We start from the raw sequence: 22,356 nt of genomic DNA, 5'->3' as shown, positions 1-22,356 counted from the left end.
AAATATGGATGATGATTGAAGGGGACAGAGACAATAGTTCAAACCCAAGATGAGCAGTGAGTCTGTGGAATTTGAAGGATGGACAAAGGTGGAGTGAGAAAGACATAGTATGCGATTGACGGTGGGGGATGAGAAGGAAGAAGGAAGCGATAAATGACCGAAAGCTCCTAGGCTGATGAAGATAACAGGAGGAAACCAGGCACTGACCTGGGGACTCGCATGTATGAAGGGTAGAGGGATATTAACTGATTTACTTTCGAGGAAGTGCTAGATTGCTCAGGGAGTTTTGACCTTCAGGTCTTGTGTCTTTCATATCAAGGGACCTTTGCATTTTCCAAGTTAGAGTGCCATATTTTGGCAAATATAACTTTATTAGTAATTTTATTGCCTCCCCCACATTGATCAGACTTTTTCCTGAGAATTACTTTTGAATTTGGCTGTATATATCCAGAATATGGAAGAGAGACAAACAATTATTGTAGTTGCAGGCTATCAATAACACTGGTCTCTCTGAGCCTTATAACCTTTCGATATGCCCATATACAGAGTAAACAGGGGTTATTCATCACACTAAATATTTTCACCTAGTCAGTCAGTCCACAAATGAGAGCAATGTGCATTTTTTGATATATAATATTTCTATATATTTATGGGGTACATGTGATACTTACATGCATAGAACATGTAATGATTAAGTCTAGATATTTAGGATATCCATTGCTTTGAGCATTTATCATTTCTATGTGTTGAGAAAATTTCAAGTCCTCATTTCTAGCCATTTTGAAATATATAATAAATAGTAATTAACTATGGTCACTGTACTCAAATATCAAACATTATGGCTTAATCCTTCTATCTAACTGTGTTTGTACCTATTGACCAACATCTCTTAAATCCCCTTCCATACACACTCACACTTTTTCCAGCCTCTGATAACTATCATTCTACTCTCTACCACCATGACACCCACTTTTTTAGCTCCCACAGGTGAATAAAAACATGTAATATTTGACTTTCTGTGTCTGGCTTATTTTATTATCTATCTCTTTGGCATACCAAGAGTTTGTTTTTGTTCTGCTTCAGAACTTTCAATTAACATAATGACCTCTAGTTCCATCCATGTTGCTACAAATGACAAGATTTCATTCTTTTTTCATGGCAAAATAGTACTGTGCAAAGATGTCAACTTTTTTTATCCATTCGTCTGTTGATAGACACTTAAGTTGATCCCAAACCTTAACTATTGTGAATAGTTCTTCAATAAACATGAGTGTAATGTGTCCATTGGATATACTAATTTCCTTTCTTTTGGATAAATATCCACTAGTGAAATTGCTGGATTGTATGTAGTACTATTTTTAGTTTATTGAGAAATCTTCATACTGTTTTCCGTAACGGCTGTACTATTTTACATTCCCACCAACAGTGTGTAAGAGAGTTCCCTTTTCTCCATATCCTCACAAGGATCTGTTATTTTTTGTCTTTTTGTTAATAACTATTTTAACTAGGGTAAGTAGATATCTCATTGTAGTTTTGATTTGTATTTCCCTAATGACTGGGATGCTGAGCATTTTTTTCATATACCTGTTGGCCATGTGCATGTCTTCTTTTGAAAAATGTCTACTCAGAACTAATCTTTGCCCAGGTATAGGCAAATATTTTATAGCTGGAACTCCAAAAACACAGGCAACAAAAGCAAAAGTAGACAAAATGGATATATATTAAAAAGCTTTTGCACGACAAAGAAAACAATCACTGCAGTGAAGAGACAACCTGTCTAATAGGAAAAAATATTTGCAAACTACTCATCTGACAAGGATCTGATATCCAGAAAATGAAAAGAACTCAAGCAACTCAAGAGCAAAAAATAAAATAAAAACATACAAGCAACATGCATTTTAAAAAAAAAATTTATTTCCGTAGGTTTTTGGGGAAACAGGTAGTGTTTTGTTACATGCATAAGTTATTAAGTGGTGTTTTGTGAGATTTTGGCGCACCCATCACCCAAGCAGTATACCCTGCACCCAATTTGCAGTCTTTTATCTCTCATTCCCTTCACCCGCTTTCCCTTGTGTCATCCTTATACCTTTACATTCTCATAGCCTAGCTCTAGCTCCCATTTATGAATGAGAACATACAATTTTTGGTTTTCCATTCCTGAATTACTTCACTTAGAATAACGGTCTCCAATCTCATCCAGGTTGCTGCAAATGCTTTTAATTCACTCATTTTTATGGCTGAGTAGTATCCCATCATATATATATATCCCATCATATATATCCCATCATATGTATGATGGAATCATATATATACTCATCATATATATATATGGCATATATACACACAGCCCATATATATATACCATATATATACACACTATATATATACACCACAGTTTCTATACCACATATATATACATATACACACCATGTATATATATAAGTATATATATACACACACCCACCCCACACATATATATGTCACATATATACACAGTTTCTTTATCCGCTAATTGATTGATGGGCATTTGGGTTGGTTCCACATTTTAGCAATTGCACATTGTGCTGCTGTAAACATATGTGTGCAAGTATCTTTTTCATATAACAACTTCTTTTCCTCTGTGTAGATACCCAATAGTGGGATTGCTGGATTAAATGGTAGATCTACTTTCAGTTCTTTAAGGAATCTCTGCACTGTTTTCCATAGTGGTTGTACTAGTTTACATTCCCATCAGCAGTATAGAAGTGTTCTCTGTTCACCACATCCACACTAGCATCAATTTAAATTTTTTTTTTTATTATGGCCATGCTTGCAGGTGTTAGGTGGTATTGCATTGTGGTTTTGATTTGCATTTCCCTGATTATTAGTCATGTTAAGAATTTTTTCATATGTTTGTTGGTCATTTGTATATCTTTTTCTGAGAATTGTCTATTCATGTCCTTAAGCCTACTTTTTAAATGGGATTGTTTGTCATTTTCTTGATAATTTATTTATGTTCATTTTAGAGCCTGGATATTATTCTTTTGTCAGACGTATAGATTGTGAAGATTTTCTCCCACTCTGTGGGTTGTCTGTTTATTCTGCAGACTCTTCCTTTTGCCATGCAAAAGCTCTTTTGTTTAATTCAGTCCCAGATATTTATCTTTGTTTTTACGTATTTGCATTTGTGTTCTTGGTCACGGAATCTTTGCCTAAGCCAATGTGTAGAAGGGTTTTTCTGATGTTATCTTCTAGAATTTTTATAGTTTCTGGGCTTAGATTTAAGTCCTTGATCCATCTTGAGTTGATTTTTGTATAAGGTGAGAGACAAAGATCCAGTTTCATTCTCCTACATGTAGCTTGCTAGCTATCCCCGCACCATTTGTTGAATAGGGTACCCTTTCCCCACTTTATGTTTTTGTTTGCTTTGTCAAAGATCAGTTGGTGGTAAGTATTTGAGTTTATTTCTGGGTTGTCTATTCTGTTCCATTGGTCTATGTGCCTATTTGTATACCAGCATCATGCTGTTTTGGTGACTATAACCTTATTGTATAGTTTGAAATGAGGTAATGTAACACCTTCAGATTTGTTCTTTTTGTTTAGTCTTGCTTTGTTTATGTGGGCTCTTTTTTGGTTCCATAAGAATTTTAGGATTGTTTTTTCTAGTTTTGTGAAGAATAATGGTGGTATTTTGATGGGAATTGCAATGAATTTGTAGGTTGCTTTTGGCATTATGGTCATTTTCACAACATTGATTCTACCTGTCTATGAGAATGCCATTTGTTTGTGTCTTATATGATTACTTTCAGCAGTGTTTTGTAGTTTTCTTTGTAGATGTCTGTCACCTCCTTGGTTAGGTATACATTCCTAAGTTTATTTATTTATTTATTTTTTTATTTGCAGCTATTGTAAAAGGGGTTGAGTTCTTGATTTTATTCTTAGCTTGGTCATTACTGGTATGAAAGAGAGCAACTGATTGGTGTACATTAATTTTGTATCCAAAAACTTTGCTGAATTCTTTTATCAGTTCTAGGAGGTTTTGGAAGAGTCTTTAGAGTTTTCTAGATACACAATCATATCACAAGCAAACAGTGACAGTTTGACTTCCTCTTTAACAGTCTGGATGCACTTTATTTCTTTCTCTTGACTGATTGCTCTTCCAGTAATATGTTAAAGTATGTGGTGTAATATATGTTACATCACACAGTAATATGTTAAAGTATGTTAAAATATGTGGTGAGAGTGGGCATCCTTATCTCATTCCAGTTCTCAGAGGGAATGCTTTTAATTTTTTCCCATTCAATATAATGTTGGCTGTGTGTTTACCACAGATGACTTTTATTACATTGAGGTATGTCCTTTGTAAACCAATTTTGCTGAGAGTTTTAGTCATAAAGTGATGTTGAATTTTGTTGAATGCAGTTTTTGTGGCTATTGAGATAATCATGTGATTTTTGTTTCCAATTTTGTTTTTGTTGTGTATCACATTGACTTGCATATGTTAAACCATCCCTGCATCCTTTGTATGAAACACACTTGATCATGGGTTTTGATATGTTGTCGGATGCTATTAGCTAGCATTTTGTCAAGGATGTTAGCAGCTATGTTCATCAGGGATATTGGTCTGCAGTGTTTTGTTGTTGTTGTTGTTTTTGGTTATGTTATTTCCCAGTTTTGGTATTAAGGTGATACTGGCTTCATAGAATGATATAAGGAGGATTCTCTCTTTCTCTGTCTTGTAGAATAGTGTCAATAGGATTGGTATCAATTCTTCTTTGAATGTCTGGTAGAATTCAGCTGTGAATCTCTCTGGTCCTGGACTTTTTTGTTGTTGGTAACTTTTTATTGGCATTTCACTCTTGCTGCTTATTACTGGTCTGTTCAGGGTATCTAATTCTTCCTGATTTAAGCTAGAGTGCTGTATGTTTCCAGGAATTCATCCATCTCCTTTAGGTTTTCTAGTTTATGCCGGTAAAGGTGTTCATAGTAGCCTTGAATCATGTTTTGTATTTCTGTGGTATCAGTAGTAGTATCTCCTGTTTCATTTTTAATTGCGCTTATTTGGACTTCTCTCTTCTTTTCTTGGTTAATCTTGCCAGTAGTCTATCAGTTTTATTTATCTTTTCAAAGAACCAGCTTTTTATTGAGTGTAGCTTTTGTATTTTTTTGTAGTTGTTTTAATTTCATTTAGTTCTCCTCTTATCTTGGTTATTCCCTTTCTTTTGCTGGGTTTTGGTTCTGTTTGTTTTTTGTTTCTCTAGTTCCTTGAGGTGTGACCTTATATTGTCTGCTTGTGCTCTTTCAGACTCTGACATTGACATTTAGGGCTATGAACTTTCCTTTTAGCATCACCTTTGCTGTATCCTAGAGGTTTTGATAGGTTGTGTCACTATTGTCGGTCAGTTCAAATAATTGTGTTGTTATTATTATACTTTAAGCCCTGGGATACATGTGCAGAATGTGCAGGTTTGTTACATAGGTATAGACGTGCCATTGTGGCTTGCTGCACCCATCAACCTGTCATCTACTTTAGGTATTTCTTTTAATGCTATCCCTCTCCTAGTCCCCCACCCCCCGACAGGCCCTGGTATGTGATATTCCACTCCCTGTGTCCATGTGTTCTCACTGTTCGACTCCCACTTATGAATGAGAACATGAGGTGTTTGGTTTTTCTGTTCCTGTGTTAGTTTGCTCAGAATGATGGTCTCCAGCTTCATCCATGTCCCTGCAAAGACATGAACTCATCTTTTTTTATGGCTGTATAGTATTCTGTGGTGTATAATGTCCCACATTTTCTTTATCCATTCTATCATTGTTGGCCATTTGGGTTGGTTCCAAGTATTTGCTATTGTGAATAGTGCTGCAATAAACATACATGTGCATGTGTCTTTATAGTAGAATGATTTATAATTCTTTGGATATATACCCAATAATGGGATTGCTGGGTCAAACAGTATTTCTGGTTCTAGATCCTTGAGGAATCACCACACTGTCTTCCACAATGTTTGAACTAATTTACACACCCATCAACAGTGTAAAAGTGTTCCTATTCCTCCACATCCTCTCCAGCACCTGTTGTTTCCTGACTTTTTAATGATTGTCATTCTAACTGGCATAAGATGGTATCTCATTGTGGTTTTGATTTGCATTTCTCTAATGACCAGTGATGATGAGCTTTTTTTCATGTGTTTGTTGGCCACACAAATGGTTTCTTTAGAGAAGCATCTGTTCATATCCTTTGTCCACTTTTTGATGGGGTTGTTAGTTTTTTTCTTATAAATTTGTTGAAGTTCTTTGTAGATTTTGGATATTGGCCCTTGGTCAGATGGATAGATTGCAAAAATTTTCTCCCATTCTGTAGGTTGCCTGTTCACTCTGATGATAGTTTCTTTTGCTGTGCAGAAGCTCTTTAGTTTAGTTAGATCATATATGTCAATTTTGGCCTTTGTTGTCATTGCTTTTGATGTTTTAGTCATGAAGTATTTGCCCATGCCTATGTCCTGAATGGTATTGCCTAAGTTTTCTTCTAGGGTTTTTATGGTTTTAGGTCTCACATTTAAGTCTTTAATCCACCTTGAGTTAATTTTTGTATAAGGCATAAGGAAGGGGTCCAGTTCCAGTTTTCTGCATATTGCTAACCAGTTTTTCCAACGCCATTTATTAAATAGGGAATTATTTCCCCATTGCTTGTTTTTGTGATGTTTGTCAAAGATCAGATGGTTGTAGATGTGTGGCATTATTTCTGAGGCTTCTGTTCTGTTCTGTTGGTCTATATATCTTTTTTAGTACCAGTACCATGCTGTTTTTGTTACTGTAGCCTTGTAGTATAGTTTGAAGTCAGGTAGCATCATGCCTCCAGCTTTGTTCTTTTTGTTTAGGATTATATTGGTTATATGAGCTCTGTTTTGATTCCATATGAAATTTAAAGCAGTTTTTTCTAATTCTTTGAAAAAAGTCAGTGGTAGCTTGATGGGGATAGCATTGAATCTATAAATTACTTTGGGCGGTATGGTCATTTTAATGATATTGATTCTTCCTATCTATGAGCATGGAATATTTTTCCATTTGTTTGTGTCCTTTCTTATTTCCTTGAGCAGTGGTTTGTAGTTGTCCTTGAAGAGGTTCTTCACATCCCTTATAAGTTGTATTTCTAGGTATTTTATTCTCTTTGCAGCAATTGTGAATGGGAGTTCACTCATGATTTGCCTCTCTGTTTGTCTGTTGTTGGCACATAGGAATGCTTGTGCTTTTTGCACATTGATTTTGTGTCTTGAGAATTTGCTGAAGCTATTTGTCAGCTTAATATTTTGGGCTGAGATGACGGGGTCTTCTAAATATGCAAGCATGTCATCTGCAAACAGAGACAATTTAACTTCCTCTCTTCCTATTTAAATACCCTTATTTCTTTCTCTTGCCTGATTGCCCTGGCCAGAACTTCCAATACTATGTTGAGTAGGAGTGGTAAGAGGGAATCCTTGTGCCAGTTTTCAAAGGAAATAATTTTTAAATTTCCATCTTGATTTCGTTGTTGACCCAATGATCATTCAGGAGCAGGTTATTTAATTTCTGGGTGTTTGCATGGTTTTGAAGGTTCCTTTTGTAGTTGAATTCCAACTTTATTCTACTGTGGTCTGAGAGAGTGCTTGGTATAATTTCAATTTTTAAAAATATATTGAGGCTTGTTTTGCGGCATACCATATGGCCTATCTTGGAGAAAGTTCCATGTGCTGATGAATATAATGTATATTCTGCGGTTGTTGGGTAGAATGTCCTGTAAATATCTGTTAAGTCCTTTTGTTCCAGGGTATAGTTTAAATTCATTGTTTCTTTGTACACTTTTTGTCTTGATGACCTGCCTAGTGCAGTCAGTGGAGTATTGAAGTCCCCACTATTATTGTGTTGCTGTCTATCTCATTTCTTAGGTCTAGCAGTAATTGTTTTATAAATTTGGGTTCTCCAGTATTAGATGCATATATATTAAGAACTGTAATATTCTCCCATTAGACAAGGCCTTTTTTCATTGCATAATGTCCCTGTTTATCTTTTTTAACTGCTATTTCTTTACAGTTTGTTTTGTCTGACACAAGAATAGCTGCTCCTGCTCATTTTTGGTGTCCATTTGTGTGGAATATCATTTTCCACCCCTTTATCTTAAGTTTATGTGAGTCCTTATGTGTTAGGTGAGTCTCTTGAAGATGGCAGATAATTGGTTGGTGAATTCTTATTCATTCTGCAATTCTGTATATTTTAAGTGGAGCATTTAGTCTACATTCAACATCAGTATTGAGGTGTGAGGTACCATTCCATTCTTCATGCTATTTGTTGCCTATATAACTTTTTAATCTGTATTTTTGTTGTATATGTCCTATGGGGTTTATGCTTTAAAGAGGTTCTGTTTTGATGTGCTTCCAGGATTTGTTTTGAGATTTAGAGCTCCTTTTATCAGTTCTTGTAGTGTTGGCTTGGTAGTGACAAATTCTCTCAGCATTTGTTTTTCTGAAAAACACTGTATATTTTCTTCATTTATGAAGCTTAGTTTCACTGGATACAAAATTCTTGGCTGACAATTGTTTTGTTTAAGAAGGCTGAAGATAGGGCCCTATTCACTTCTAGCTTATACAGTTTCTGCTGAGAAATCTGCTGTTAATCTGATAGATTTTCTTTCACAGGTTTCCTGGTACTTTTGGCTCACAGCTCTTAAGATTCTCTTTGTCTTTAGTTAACTTTAGATACTCTGATGACAATGTACCTAGGCAATGATCTTTTTGTGATGAATTTCCCAGGTGTTTATTGAGCTTCTTGTATTTGGATGTCTAGGTCTCTAGCAAGGTGGGGGACGTTTTCCTTGATTATTTCCCCGGATAAGTTTTCCAAACTTTTAGATTTCTCTTCTTTCTCAGGATTGCTGATTATTCTTAGGTTTGATTGTTTAACATAATCCCAGATTTCTTGGAGGCTTTGATCATATTTTCTTATTCTTTTTTCTTTGTCTTTGTTGGACTGGATTAATTCAAAAACCTTGTCTTCAAGCTCTGAATTTCTTCTGCTTGCTTGATTCTACTGCTGAGACTTTCTAGAGCATTTTGCATTTCTATAAGTGCATCCATTCATCCATTGTTTCCTGAAGTTTTGATTGTTTTTTATTTATGCTATCTCTTTCACTGAAGATTTCTCTGCTTATTTCTTGTAGCATATTTCTGATTTTTTTAAAATTGGACTTCACCTTCCTTTGACACCTCCTTGATTAGCTTAATAACTGACCTTCTGAATTATTTTTCAGGTAAATCAGGGATTTCTTCTTGGTTTGTATACATTGTTGGTGAGCTAGTGTGATTTTTTGGGGGGTGTTAAAGAACCTTGTTTTCCATGTTACCAGAGTTAGTTTTCTGGTTCCTTCTCATTTGGGTAGGCTCTGTCAGAGGGAAAGTCTAGGCCTCAAGGCTGTTGTTCAGATTCTTTTGTCCCATGAGGTGTTCCCTTGATGTAGCACAGTCCCCCTTTTTCTAGTGATGTGGTTTCCTGAGAGCCAAACTGTAGTGATTGTTATCTCTCTTCTGGATGTAGCCACCCATCAGGTCTACTTGACTCCGGGCTGGTACTGGAGTTTGTCTGCACAGAGTCTTGTGACATGAACCATCTATAGGCCTCTCAGCAATAGATACAACCACCTGCTCCAATGGAGGTGGCAGAGGATGAAATGGACTCTGTGAGGGTCCTTACTTTTGGTTGCTCAATGCACTATTTTTGTGCTGGTTGGCCTCCTGCCAGGAGGTGGCACTTTCTAGAGAGCATCAGTAGAGGCAGTCAGGTGGTGGTGGTTTGGGGGGGCGAGGGTGCCCTAGAACTCCCAAAAATATATGCCCTTCGTCTTCAGCTACCGGGGTGAATAAAGAAGGACCATCAGGTGGGGGCAGGACTAGTTGTGTATGAGCTCAGAGTCTCCTTGGGCAGGTCTTTCTGTGGTTACTGTGGGGGATGGGGGTGTAGTTTCCAGGTCAATGGATTTATGCTCCTAGGACGATTATGGCTGCCTCTGCTGTGTCATGCAGGTCATCAGGAAAGTGGGAGAAAGCAAGCAGTCACGTGACTCACCCAGCTCCCAAGCAACCCAAAAAGTTGGTCTCACTTCCAGCGTACACCCTCCTCCACAATAGCACGAGTCTGTTTCCATGCAGTCAGTGAGCAAGGCTGAGAGTTTGTTCCAGGCTACCAGCTGTGAAAGCAAGTAGGGCTGTCCTACTTCCCTGCCTGTGGAGTCTGCACGTCAAATTCATGTCCCCTTACCAACCCCTCACTGCCCAGCCCCGAGTTCTGGCCAGGTGGAGATTTCCTTTTTCCTGTCATCTTTTCCCAGTTCCTCTGGCAGCCCTCCCAAAGGACCCCTGTGAGGCAAGGCAGAAATGGCTTCCTAGGGGACCCAGAAAGCCCACAGGGCTTTTCCTGCTGCTTCCTCTACCCTTGTATTTTGCTTGGCCCTCTAAATTGACTCAGCTCCAGGTAAGGTCAGAGTCAATTGACCTTCAAGTTCTAGACCTTCAAGTTCCCCAGTAAGGATGTGTGTTTGGGAGTGGATGGTCCCCCACTCCCACTTCCACAGTTTGGGCACTCACAATATTTGGGGTGTTTCCCAGGTCTTGCAGGAGCAATCTGCTTCTTTCAGAGGATCTGTGGGTTCTCTCAACTTTCCTGGTTTGTTTCTGCATGTGGTTCTGCAACAAAAGTTCATGGTGTGAGACTTCACATGCTGCTCTGTGCATCCGAGTGGGAGCTGCAATCTAGTTCTGCTGCCTCCCATCTGTCATTATCCTCTAATTTGTCAGTAATATGCATTTTTAATCAATCTCTTTTTTTCTCTCTTTTTCTTGTCCCCCAAAACTATACTGCCCTTTGATATCAAGGAGTCAAGGATGGTGATGTTGGGGGTGGGCAGTGGATACACTCTTTACCCCTTAGGGAGCTATATCTAGATTTAGATATCGCCAATTCAATATAACTTAATTGAAAGCAAATTCATAATGAATACACAAACACACACACACACACACACACACACATCTGCATGACAAGATTTTTAATAGTTGTAAGAATAACTAATTGTTGTCCGCAGGCAATAAGGGGTTTTTAAGCAAAACAGTTGTGATAAACAGGTCATGCTTAGAATAGTAAACCAGCCAATTGTACAGATTGCTTAGAGACTATGTCATTACCAGAGTTAAAATTCTATAATGCCTTCTCACTCCCTACCACTGAAGACACGTTTCTGTCATTAGGTTTATGCTTTCCTGAAAAAATACCATGTGCTATTCTCCACTTTACTATTTACATACCAATGGCACTGGTTCTTTATCTATCTCTCTGGCACAGCAATAGTTTGTTTTCTTCTGCTTCAGAGCTTTACATTTACTATTTCAGCTTCTAAACTTTATTTGGCAATGCCTTCCCACGGCAGATTCCTTGTTGTCATTTTGCCTCTGTTGGAATACTTTCTCCTTAATTTTCTTCTTAGTAGATAATATCTGGAATTATTTTGCTGTTTAACTTATTAATTTTATGTATGTTCTACCTAGATTATAATCTTCAGAGGAAAACTTTTTATTCTCTGACTTATTTAACTTAAACGCCCAGTACTTTAAAAATTATGACATTTATTAAACAGATAGTTGTTGAACAAATGTTTGAAAATACATGGGAATGAATGCTTGAAAACACTTGAAATTGCTGGTATAAAGAAACAGTTTTATCAGTGAGGATTTAATCAATGTCAGAAGCAACGATATAGGAAATTTGAGGAATAAGACAGTTATGGAGAAGGAGAAATCAATAAACTCTTAAAAGATATTGCCTCAAAAGCATAAGAGGAAATAAGGGTTTATATGTGACTTTTAGATCACTACCTTGGTTTCTGGATAAAGGGGGAAGTTGTTTGAAAACAAGAGGGATCCTAGATATTCCTTAGTCTGAGGAGGAGCAATTAATATTCACTTATTTAGAGGCTAGGAGCGGTGGCTCACGCCTGTAATCCCACCACTTTGGGAGGTCAAGGCAGGCAGATCACCTGAGGTCAAGAGTTCAAGACCAACCTGGCCAACATGGTGAAACACAAAAATTTCTACAAAAACACAAAAATTAGCCGGGCATGATGGTAAGTGCCTGTAATCCCAGCTACTCAGGAGGCTGAGGCAGGAGAATTGCCTGAACTCAGAAGGCGAGAGTTGCAGTGAGCTGAGATCACACCACTGCACTCCAGCCTGGGTGACAGAACAATACTCCATCTCAAAACAAAACAAAACAAAACAAAACAAAACAAAAAAACAAAAACAGATTCAAGAGATTCACTTGTTTAAGCCTTAGTGGGCTTAGACACCAGTCTCTGAGACATTCTTCAAGGTCAGGCTCTACAAATGGAACCCAACCAAATTCCCAGATATGGTCAAAGATCTATACACACCCATCTACCCATCTCACAGATCCCCTATCTTAAAGAGACCCTAATTTGGATTCACCTCAGTCTCTGTAATCTGTACCTGCATACCAATAAAAATCTTTCTCACCCACCCTTAGATTGAGAGAAGTCACTTATTGTTATGTGAATAACTGGAAGACACTGATATGCTGACAAATTTTTTTCTTTCCTTTTTTATTCAACTTTTATTTTAACTTCCAAAGAACAAGTGCAATATGCGCAGCTTTGCTGCATGGGTCAACATGTATCTTTCTGGTCTTTTAGCCATCTCACACTTTGAGCAGATATAAGCTTTACACAAGATTATGAAGGCTGAAAGAATTCCACCAATATTATTATAATTACTATTAATCTGATAGGTTAGGGGAGGTAGAGCACCCCTCCAATAAGACAGATTTCCAGAGTTTCTGACATCATAATCTACTAAGGTCATGGATCACTTTCAGAGAAAAAACAAAAGCAAAACCAAACCCACCAAGAAACAAAAATCCAAAAGAAAAAATAAAGGAAAAAACACCATGAATACTTCCTGCCATGTTAAGTGGCCAATACGTCAGAAACAGCACTGAGTTACAGATAAAGATGTCTAAACTAAAGTGATATCCTAACTGTCACAGTGTGTGGACTATTAGTCAATTAAAACAGTCCCTGCCTCTTTAAAGTTGTTTTCCATGCAAATACATGTCTTATGTCTTAGAATAAGATTCCCTGAGAACTGAACCTAGCATTTATACAAGATAATTAATTCTAAGCCATAGTACCTGCCAAAGAACATTCTACCATCATCTTTACTGAACACAGAAGAGCTACACCAAAACCCTGGGTCATCAGCCACCACACACACTTACCCAGTGGTAAATACACATCATCGGGTACCTACATACATACCTGAATATGAAAAAAAAATACCTTTGCTGAGATGAAACACACGTGATTTATTTCAAATAGGTACAGAGAAGTAGATACTGAAGTAAGGATTAAGTATTATATTATATGACATAACATTAATCTATTCCTGCACCGAAACCGTTGCTTTATATGATTTTTTTTTCACTACACTAATGAGAACTTAAGAGATAATGGCGTAAAACCACAGAGAGTATTTTCAAAGATAAGTATAGCACTTCTTCTTTGGAAACCAATGCTTACTAAATGAGACTAAGACTTGTCCCATCAAAAATCCTGGACCTATGCCTAAAACACATGTCACAATCCCCGAACCAAAAAATTGGTGCATGCTTTAACTTTAATCTCCAGGCCTCACTGGAGCTAGAGATGAGAAGGTAAAAAAGGCTGACAAAAGAAGTCCTGGTATCTTCTGTGGTGGAAGAAGGAAACTAGCTAAAGGGAAGAACAAATTAGAGAAAAATTGGAATGATTGAATCGGAACAAGGCAAAGGCTATAAAAAAAAAATTAAGCAGCAGTATCCTCTTGGGGGCCCCTTCCCCACACTATCTCAAAGCAAATATCTGTCTGAAACGGTCCCTGGCTGAACTCCACCCATGGGTTGGCCAGTCTTGCCTTGACCAATAGCCTTGACAAGGCAACCTTGACCAATAGTCTTAGACTATCAGGTGAGGCCAGGGGCCGGCGGCTGGCTAGGGATGAAGAATAAAAGGAAGCACCCTCCAGCAGTTCCACACACTCGCTTCTGGAACGGCTGAGATTATCAATAAGCTCCTAGTCCAGACGCCATGGGTCATTTCACAGAGGAAGACAAGGCTACTATCACAAGCCTGTGGGGCAAGGTGAATGTGGAAGATGCTGGAGGAGAAACCCTGGGAAGGTAGGCCCTGGTGACCAGGACAAGAAAGGGAAGGAAGGACCCTATGCCTGGCAAAAGTCCAGGCCGCTTCTCAGGATTTGTGGCACTTTCTGACTGTCAAACTGCTCTTGTTCAATCTCACAGGCTCCTGGTTGTCTACCCATGGACCCAGAGGTTCTTTGACAGCTTTGGCAACCTGTCCTCTGCCTCTGCCATCATGGGCAACCCCAAGGTCAAGGCACATGGCAAGAAGGTGCTGACTTCCTTGGGAGATGCCATAAAGAACCTGGATGATCTCAAGGGCACCTTTGCCCAGCTGAGTGAGCTGCACTGTGACAAGCTGCATGTGGATCCTGAGAACTTCAGGGTGAGTCCAGGAGTTTCAGCAGTTTCAGAGTTCAGTCTCAAGGCAACTTAGACAACTGAGTATTGATCTGAAGACAGCTGAATCTACCTGCTGGGTGTGAGCTATTTGAAGATACTGGGGCTGGGAGTGAAGAAACTGCAGAGGACTAACTGGGCTGAGACCCAATGGTAATGTTTTAGGGCCTAAGGAGTGCCTCTAAAAATCTAGACGGACAATTTTGACTTTGAGAAAAGAGAGGTGGAAATGAGGAAAATGACTTTTCTTTATTAGATTCCGGTAGAAAGAACTTTCATCTTTCCCTCATTTTTGTTATTTGTTTTAAAACATCTATCTGGAGGCAGGACAAGTATGGTCATTAAAAAGATGCAGGCAGAAGGCATATATTGGCCCAGTCAAAGTGGGGAACTCTGGTGGCCAGAGTCTGAGGCTATTCCTGTATCAGCTGGACACATACAAAATGCTGCTATCACTTCATTACAAACTTATATCCTCTAATTCCAGATGGGGGCAAAGTGTGTCCAGGGGTGAGGAACAATTGAAACATTTGGGCTAGAGTAGATTTTGAAAGCCAGGTGTGTGTGTGTGTGTGTGTGTGTGTGTGTGTGTGTGTGTGTGCATGTATTTCTTTTAATGTTTTCAGCCTACAACATCCAGGGTTTGTGGTGGCAAGAAGACAGCAAGATTTAAATTTTGGCCAGTGACTCGTGCTGCAAGGGGAACAACTCCCTGCATTTAATGGGAAGGCAAAATCTCAGGCTTTGAGGGAAGTTAACATAGGCTTGATTCTGGGTGGAAGCTGGATGTGTAGTTTCTGGAGGCCAGGCTGGAGCTCTCAGCTCACTATGGGTCCATTTTTGTTGTCTCCTTTCATCTCAACAGCTCCTGGGAAATGTGCTGGTGACTGTTTTGGCAATCCATTTCGGCAAAGAATTCACCCCTGAGGTGCAGGCTTCCTGGCAGAAGATGGTGGCTGGAGTGGCCAGTGCCCTGTCCTCCAGATACCACTGAGCCCCCTGCCCACAATGCAGAGCTTTCAAGGATAGACTTTATTCTGCAAGCAATAAAAATAATAAATCTATTCTGCTAAGTGATCACAAATGGTTGTCTTCAGCTCTTTTTTTACATCTTTTAAAATATATGAGCCACAAAGGGTTTTATGTTGAGGGATGTGTGTATGTGTATTTGTACATGGCTGTGTGTGTTAGTGTCATGTGCATACTCCTCACTTTTTTGTTTACATGAGATGTGGGTTTTGATGAGCAATTGAAAGAACTAGGCAATAAAGAAACTTGTACTTGGGAGTTATGCAAGTGGGTATAAAAGGTGTAGGAGAAGTCTGGTGGGATGAAAGACCTCTACAGGACAGGACTCCTCAGAAACAGATGGTTTGGAAGAGATGGGGAAAGTTTCATTGAAGATCTGGGGGCTGGATTGCAGCACAGCAGTGAGGAAGGTGCTCAACGAAGAAAAAGTGTTCCAAATTTAGGAAGTCAAGGTTTAGGCAGGGATAGCCATTCTATTTTATTAGGGGCAATCCTATTTCTAATAGCATCTGACTTTTCTCAGTCCTTATGAGGCTCTATGGGGAGGTTGAGGTGTTAAAGATCAGAGCAGGGAACAGATTTTTCTTTCCACAGTAACTGCAATGAAGAGATCCTTACTTTACTAAGGAACTTTTCGTTTTAAGTGTTGATGCATGCCTAAAGAGGTGAAATTAAACCCATGCCCTTAAGTCACAGCCTTTCAAGGAAGAGACCTCACTGTAAGCTTCTAGGGAGGTGGGGACTTAGGTGAAGGAAATGAGCCAGCAGAGGTTCACAAGTCAGCATCATCGTGTCATGCCTGAGCAGCAGACCAGCACTGTCAGATGAAAATGTAGTGTGAAGAATTTGTATAACATTAATTGAGAAGGCAGATTCACTGGCATTCTTATATAATTGAAAGTTAATGCATGTTTATAAGGGAGAGTTTAGTTTAATGTGATGGTGTTATGAACCTAATGCTTGTGTCTCCAGGAAATTCACATGCTAAATCCCCAACTCCCAGTTGGCACCATTTGTCGGGGAGCCTTTGGAAAAGTAATTAGGTTTAGATGAGCTCATGAGAGCAGATCGCTCTCAAAGAATTATTTTCCTCATCAGAAGCAGAGAATTAGCCATTTCTCTTCCTTCTGGTGAGGACACAGTGAGGAGTCAGCCATCTGCAACCCAGGAAGAGAGCCCTGACCAGGAACCAGCAGAAATGTGAGAAAAAATTCTGTTGTTGAAGCCATCCGGTCTATGCTATTTTGTTATAGCACCTTGCACTAAGTAAGGCAGATGAAGAAGGAGAAAAAAATAAGCTTGGGTGTTCAGTGGATTAGAAACCATGTTTATCTCAGGTTTACAAATCTCCCCTGGTCCCCTATGTTTCAGTATAAAATACCTACTCTACTACTCTCATCTGTAAGACCCAAGTCGTAAGCTTGAGCCCTTCTCTCTAACTTTGATTTCTCCTATTTTTTCTTCAATGTACTTTAGGCTTGTAATGTATTTATATGCAGTGAAATGTCAAGTTCTTTCTTTATATTTCTTTCTTTCATTTTTCTCCTCAGCCTCACAGTTTTCTACATGCCCTTCTTATTTTCAGGAACTTCTTTCTTCAAACATCTTGTGCCTGGCTCCATCATACCATAAAGGACCCACTTCAAATGCTGTCATTCACTACCATTTCACAATTCACACTTTCTTTCTTGTTTTTTTTTTTTTTTTTTTTTGTAAGACAAGTTTATAAAAAATTAAAGTAACGGAATAAATGAATGGCTACTTCATAGGCAGAGTAGCCCCAAGGGCTGCTCGTTGCCGATTTTTATTGTTATTTTTCAATAGTATGCTAAACAAGGGGTAAATTATTTATGCCGCCCATTTTTAGACCATAAAAGATAACTTCCTGATGTTGCCATGGCATTTTTTCCTTTTAATTTTATTTCATTTCATTTTAATTTCCAAGGTACATGTGCAGGATGTGCAGGCTTGTTACATGGGCAAATGTGTAACTTTCTGGTCTTTTAGCCATCTTTATCAATGAGCAGATATAATCTTTACACAGGATCATGAAGGCTGAAAGGATTTCACCAATTTCAATCAATCTGATAGCTTAGGGGATAAACTAATTTGAAGATACAGCTCACCTCCAATAAGCCAGAATCCCAGAGCTTCTTGGCATTATAATCTAGCAAGGTTTGAGATCATGGATCACTTCCAGAGAAAAACAAAAACAAACTAACCAAAAGCAAAACAGAACCAAAAAACCAGCAGAAATACTTCTTACCCTGTTAATGGTCCTATATGTCAGAAACAGCACTGTGTTAGAAATAAAGCTGTCTAAAGTACACTGATATTTGGGTCGTCATAGTGTGTGGACTATTAGCCAATAAAAACAGCCCTTGCTTCTCTACAGTTGTTTTCCATATACACACATGTCTTATGTCTTAGAATAAGATTCCCTGAGAAGTGAACCTAGCATCTATACAAGATAATTAATTCTAATGCAGAGTACTTGGCAAAGAACATTCCACCATCATCTTTACTGAGGATAAAAGAGCTACACCGAAACCCTGGTCATCAGCCAGCACACACACTTACCCAGTGATAAATACACATCATATGGTATATATATACATACCTGAATATGGAATCAAATATCTTTTCTAAGATGAAACAGGCATGATTTATTTCAAATAGGTAGAGATAAGTAGAGATTGAGGTAAGGATTAGGTCTTATATTACATAACAGTAATCTATTACTGCACTGAAACTGACTTTATAGGAATTGTTTTCACTGCACTATTGAGAACTTAAGAGATAACAGAAAAAGCCACAGAGAGTATATTCAAAAAGAAGTGTAGCACTTTTTCCTTAGAAACCACTACTAACTGAAAAAGACTAAGATTTGTCCCATCAAAAATCCTGGACCTATGCCTAAAACACATGTCACAATCCCCGAACCAAAAAATTGGTGCATGCTTTAACTTTAATCTCCAGGCCTCACTGGAGCTAGAGACGAGAAGGTAAAAAAGGCTGACAAAAGAAGTCCTGGTATCTTCTGTGGTGGAAGAAGGAAACTAGCTAAAGGGAAGAACAAATTAGAGAAAAATTGGAATGATTGAATCGGAACAAGGCAAAGGCTATAAAAAAAAAATTAAGCAGCAGTATCCTCTTGGGGGCCCCTTCCCCACACTATCTCAATGCAAATATCTGTCTGAAACGGTCCCTGGCTGAACTCCACCCATGGGTTGGCCAGTCTTGCCTTGACCAATAGCCTTGACAAGGCAACCTTGACCAATAGTCTTAGACTATCAGGTGAGGCCAGGGGCCGGCGGCTGGCTAGGGATGAAGAATAAAAGGAAGCACCCTCCAGCAGTTCCACACACTCGCTTCTGGAACGGCTGAGATTATCAATAAGCTCCTAGTCCAGACGCCATGGGTCATTTCACAGAGGAAGACAAGGCTACTATCACAAGCCTGTGGGGCAAGGTGAATGTGGAAGATGCTGGAGGAGAAACCCTGGGAAGGTAGGCCCTGGTGACCAGGACAAGAAAGGGAAGGAAGGACCCTGTGCCTGGCAAAAGTCCAGGCCGCTTCTCAGGATTTGTGGCACTTTCTGACTGTCAAACTGCTCTTGTTCAATCTCACAGGCTCCTGGTTGTCTACCCATGGACCCAGAGGTTCTTTGACAGCTTTGGCAACCTGTCCTCTGCCTCTGCCGTCATGGGCAACCCCAAGGTCAAGGCACATGGCAAGAAGGTGCTGACTTCCTTGGGAGATGCCATAAAGAACCTGGATGATCTCAAGGGCACCTTTGCCCAGCTGAGTGAGCTGCACTGTGACAAGCTGCATGTGGATCCTGAGAACTTCAGGGTGAGTCCAGGAGTTTCAGCAGTTTCAGAGTTCAGTCTCAAGGCAACTTAGACAACTGAGTATTGATCTGAAGACAGCTGAATCTACCTGCTGGGTGTGAGCTATTTGAAGATACTGGGGCTGGGAGTGAAGAAACTGCAGAGGACTAACTGGGCTGAGACCCAATGGTAATGTTTTAGGGCCTAAGGAGTGCCTCTAAAAATCTAGACGGACAATTTTGACTTTGAGAAAAGAGAGGTGGAAATGAGGAAAATGACTTTTCTTTATTAGATTCCGGTAGAAAGAACTTTCATCTTTCCCTCATTTTTGTTATTTGTTTTAAAACATCTATCTGGAGGCAGGACAAGTATGGTCATTAAAAAGATGCAGGCAGAAGGCATATATTGGCCCAGTCAAAGTGGGGAACTCTGGTGGCCAGAGTCTGAGGCTATTCCTGTATCAGCTGGACACATACAAAATGCTGCTATCACTTCATTACAAACTTATATCCTCTAATTCCAGATGGGGGCAAAGTGTGTCCAGGGGTGAGGAACAATTGAAACATTTGGGCTAGAGTAGATTTTGAAAGCCAGGTGTGTGTGTGTGTGTGTGTGTGTGTGTGTGTGTGTGTGTGCATGTATTTCTTTTAATGTTTTCAGCCTACAACATCCAGGGTTTGTGGTGGCAAGAAGACAGCAAGATTTAAATTTTGGCCAGTGACTCGTGCTGCAAGGGGAACAACTCCCTGCATTTAATGGGAAGGCAAAATCTCAGGCTTTGAGGGAAGTTAACATAGGCTTGATTCTGGGTGGAAGCTGGATGTGTAGTTTCTGGAGGCCAGGCTGGAGCTCTCAGCTCACTATGGGTCCATTTTTGTTGTCTCCTTTCATCTCAACAGCTCCTGGGAAATGTGCTGGTGACTGTTTTGGCAATCCATTTCGGCAAAGAATTCACCCCTGAGGTGCAGGCTTCCTGGCAGAAGATGGTGGCTGGAGTGGCCAGTGCCCTGTCCTCCAGATACCACTGAGCCCCCTGCCCACAATGCAGAGCTTTCAAGGATAGACTTTATTCTGCAAGCAATAAAAATAATAAATCTATTCTGCTAAGTGATCACAAATGGTTGTCTTCAGCTCTTTTTTTACATCTTTTAAAATATATGAGCCACAAAGGGTTTTATGTTGAGGGATGTGTGTATGTGTATTTGTACATGGCTGTGTGTGTTAGTGTCATGTGCATACTCCTCACTTTTTTGTTTACATGAGATGTGGGTTTTGATGAGCAATTGAAAGAACTAGGCAATAAAGAAACTTGTACTTGGGAGTTATGCAAGTGGGTATAAAAGGTGTAGGAGAAGTCTGGTGGGATGAAAGACCTCTACAGGACAGGACTCCTCAGAAACAGATGGTTTGGAAGAGATGGGGAAAGTTTCATTGAAGATCTGGGGGCTGGATTGCAGCACAGCAGTGAGGAAGGTGCTCAACGAAGAAAAAGTGTTCCAAATTTAGGAAGTCAAGGTTTAGGCAGGGATAGCCATTCTATTTTATTAGGGGCAATCCTATTTCTAATAGCATCTGACTTTTCTCAGTCCTTATGAGGCTCTATGGGGAGGTTGAGGTGTTAAAGATCAGAGCAGGGAACAGATTTTTCTTTCCACAGTAACTGCAATGAAGAGATCCTTACTTTACTAAGGAACTTTTCGTTTTAAGTGTTGATGCATGCCTAAAGAGGTGAAATTAAACCCATGCCCTTAAGTCACAGCCTTTCAAGGAAGAGACCTCACTGTAAGCTTCTAGGGAGGTGGGGACTTAGGTGAAGGAAATGAGCCAGCAGAGGTTCACAAGTCAGCATCATCGTGTCATGCCTGAGCAGCAGACCAGCACTGTCAGATGAAAATGTAGTGTGAAGAATTTGTATAACATTAATTGAGAAGGCAGATTCACTGGCATTCTTATATAATTGAAAGTTAATGCATGTTTATAAGGGAGAGTTTAGTTTAATGTGATGGTGTTATGAACCTAATGCTTGTGTCTCCAGGAAATTCACATGCTAAATCCCCAACTCCCAGTTGGCACCATTTGTCGGGGAGCCTTTGGAAAAGTAATTAGGTTTAGATGAGCTCATGAGAGCAGATCGCTCTCAAAGAATTATTTTCCTCATCAGAAGCAGAGAATTAGCCATTTCTCTTCCTTCTGGTGAGGACACAGTGAGGAGTCAGCCATCTGCAACCCAGGAAGAGAGCCCTGACCAGGAACCAGCAGAAATGTGAGAAAAAATTCTGTTGTTGAAGCCATCCGGTCTATGCTATTTTGTTATAGCACCTTGCACTAAGTAAGGCAGATGAAGAAGGAGAAAAAAATAAGCTTGGGTGTTCAGTGGATTAGAAACCATGTTTATCTCAGGTTTACAAATCTCCCCTGGTCCCCTATGTTTCAGTATAAAATACCTACTCTACTACTCTCATCTGTAAGACCCAAGTCGTAAGCTTGAGCCCTTCTCTCTAACTTTGATTTCTCCTATTTTTTCTTCAATGTACTTTAGGCTTGTAATGTATTTATATGCAGTGAAATGTCAAGTTCTTTCTTTATATTTCTTTCTTTCATTTTTCTCCTCAGCCTCACAGTTTTCTACATGCCCTTCTTATTTTCAGGAACTTCTTTCTTCAAACATCTTGTGCCTGGCTCCATCATACCATAAAGGACCCACTTCAAATGCTGTCATTCACTACCATTTCACAATTCACACTTTCTTTCTTGTTTTTTTTTTTTTGTAAGACAAGTTTATAAAAAATTAAAGTAACGGAATAAATGAATGGCTACTTCATAGGCAGAGTAGCCCCAAGGGCTGCTCGTTGCCGATTTTTATTGTTATTTTTCAATAGTATGCTAAACAAGGGGTAAATTATTT

The 22,356-nt window shown here is 39.2% G+C and overlaps 2 protein-coding genes across 2 annotated transcripts; both read left to right on the top strand.

Annotated features, from left to right (window-relative positions):
• Nucleotides 1-14,031: 14,031 nt before the first annotated feature.
• On the top strand, nucleotides 14,032-15,673 carry LOC104663380 (hemoglobin subunit gamma). Its single transcript, XM_030917229.1, has 3 exons — nucleotides 14,032-14,229; nucleotides 14,353-14,575; nucleotides 15,455-15,673. The coding sequence occupies exons 1-3, from the start codon at nucleotides 14,138-14,140 to the stop codon at nucleotides 15,581-15,583; spliced, it is 444 nt and encodes a 147-aa protein (XP_030773089.1). The 5' UTR covers nucleotides 14,032-14,137; the 3' UTR covers nucleotides 15,584-15,673.
• A 3,256-nt stretch (nucleotides 15,674-18,929) lies between these two features.
• LOC115893465 (hemoglobin subunit gamma-like) lies at nucleotides 18,930-20,563 on the top strand. The gene is made up of 3 exons (XM_030917228.1): nucleotides 18,930-19,127; nucleotides 19,251-19,473; nucleotides 20,351-20,563. Exons 1-3 carry the CDS (start codon nucleotides 19,036-19,038, stop codon nucleotides 20,477-20,479), a joined length of 444 nt encoding a protein of 147 aa, XP_030773088.1. The 5' UTR covers nucleotides 18,930-19,035; the 3' UTR covers nucleotides 20,480-20,563.
• The last annotated feature ends 1,793 nt before the right edge of the window (nucleotides 20,564-22,356 follow it).

Source organism: Rhinopithecus roxellana, chromosome 15 (genome assembly GCF_007565055.1).
Source record: "Rhinopithecus roxellana isolate Shanxi Qingling chromosome 15, ASM756505v1, whole genome shotgun sequence".
Taxonomy (NCBI): domain Eukaryota; kingdom Metazoa; phylum Chordata; class Mammalia; order Primates; family Cercopithecidae; genus Rhinopithecus; species Rhinopithecus roxellana.
This window is presented reverse-complemented; position numbering and strand designations above follow the sequence as displayed.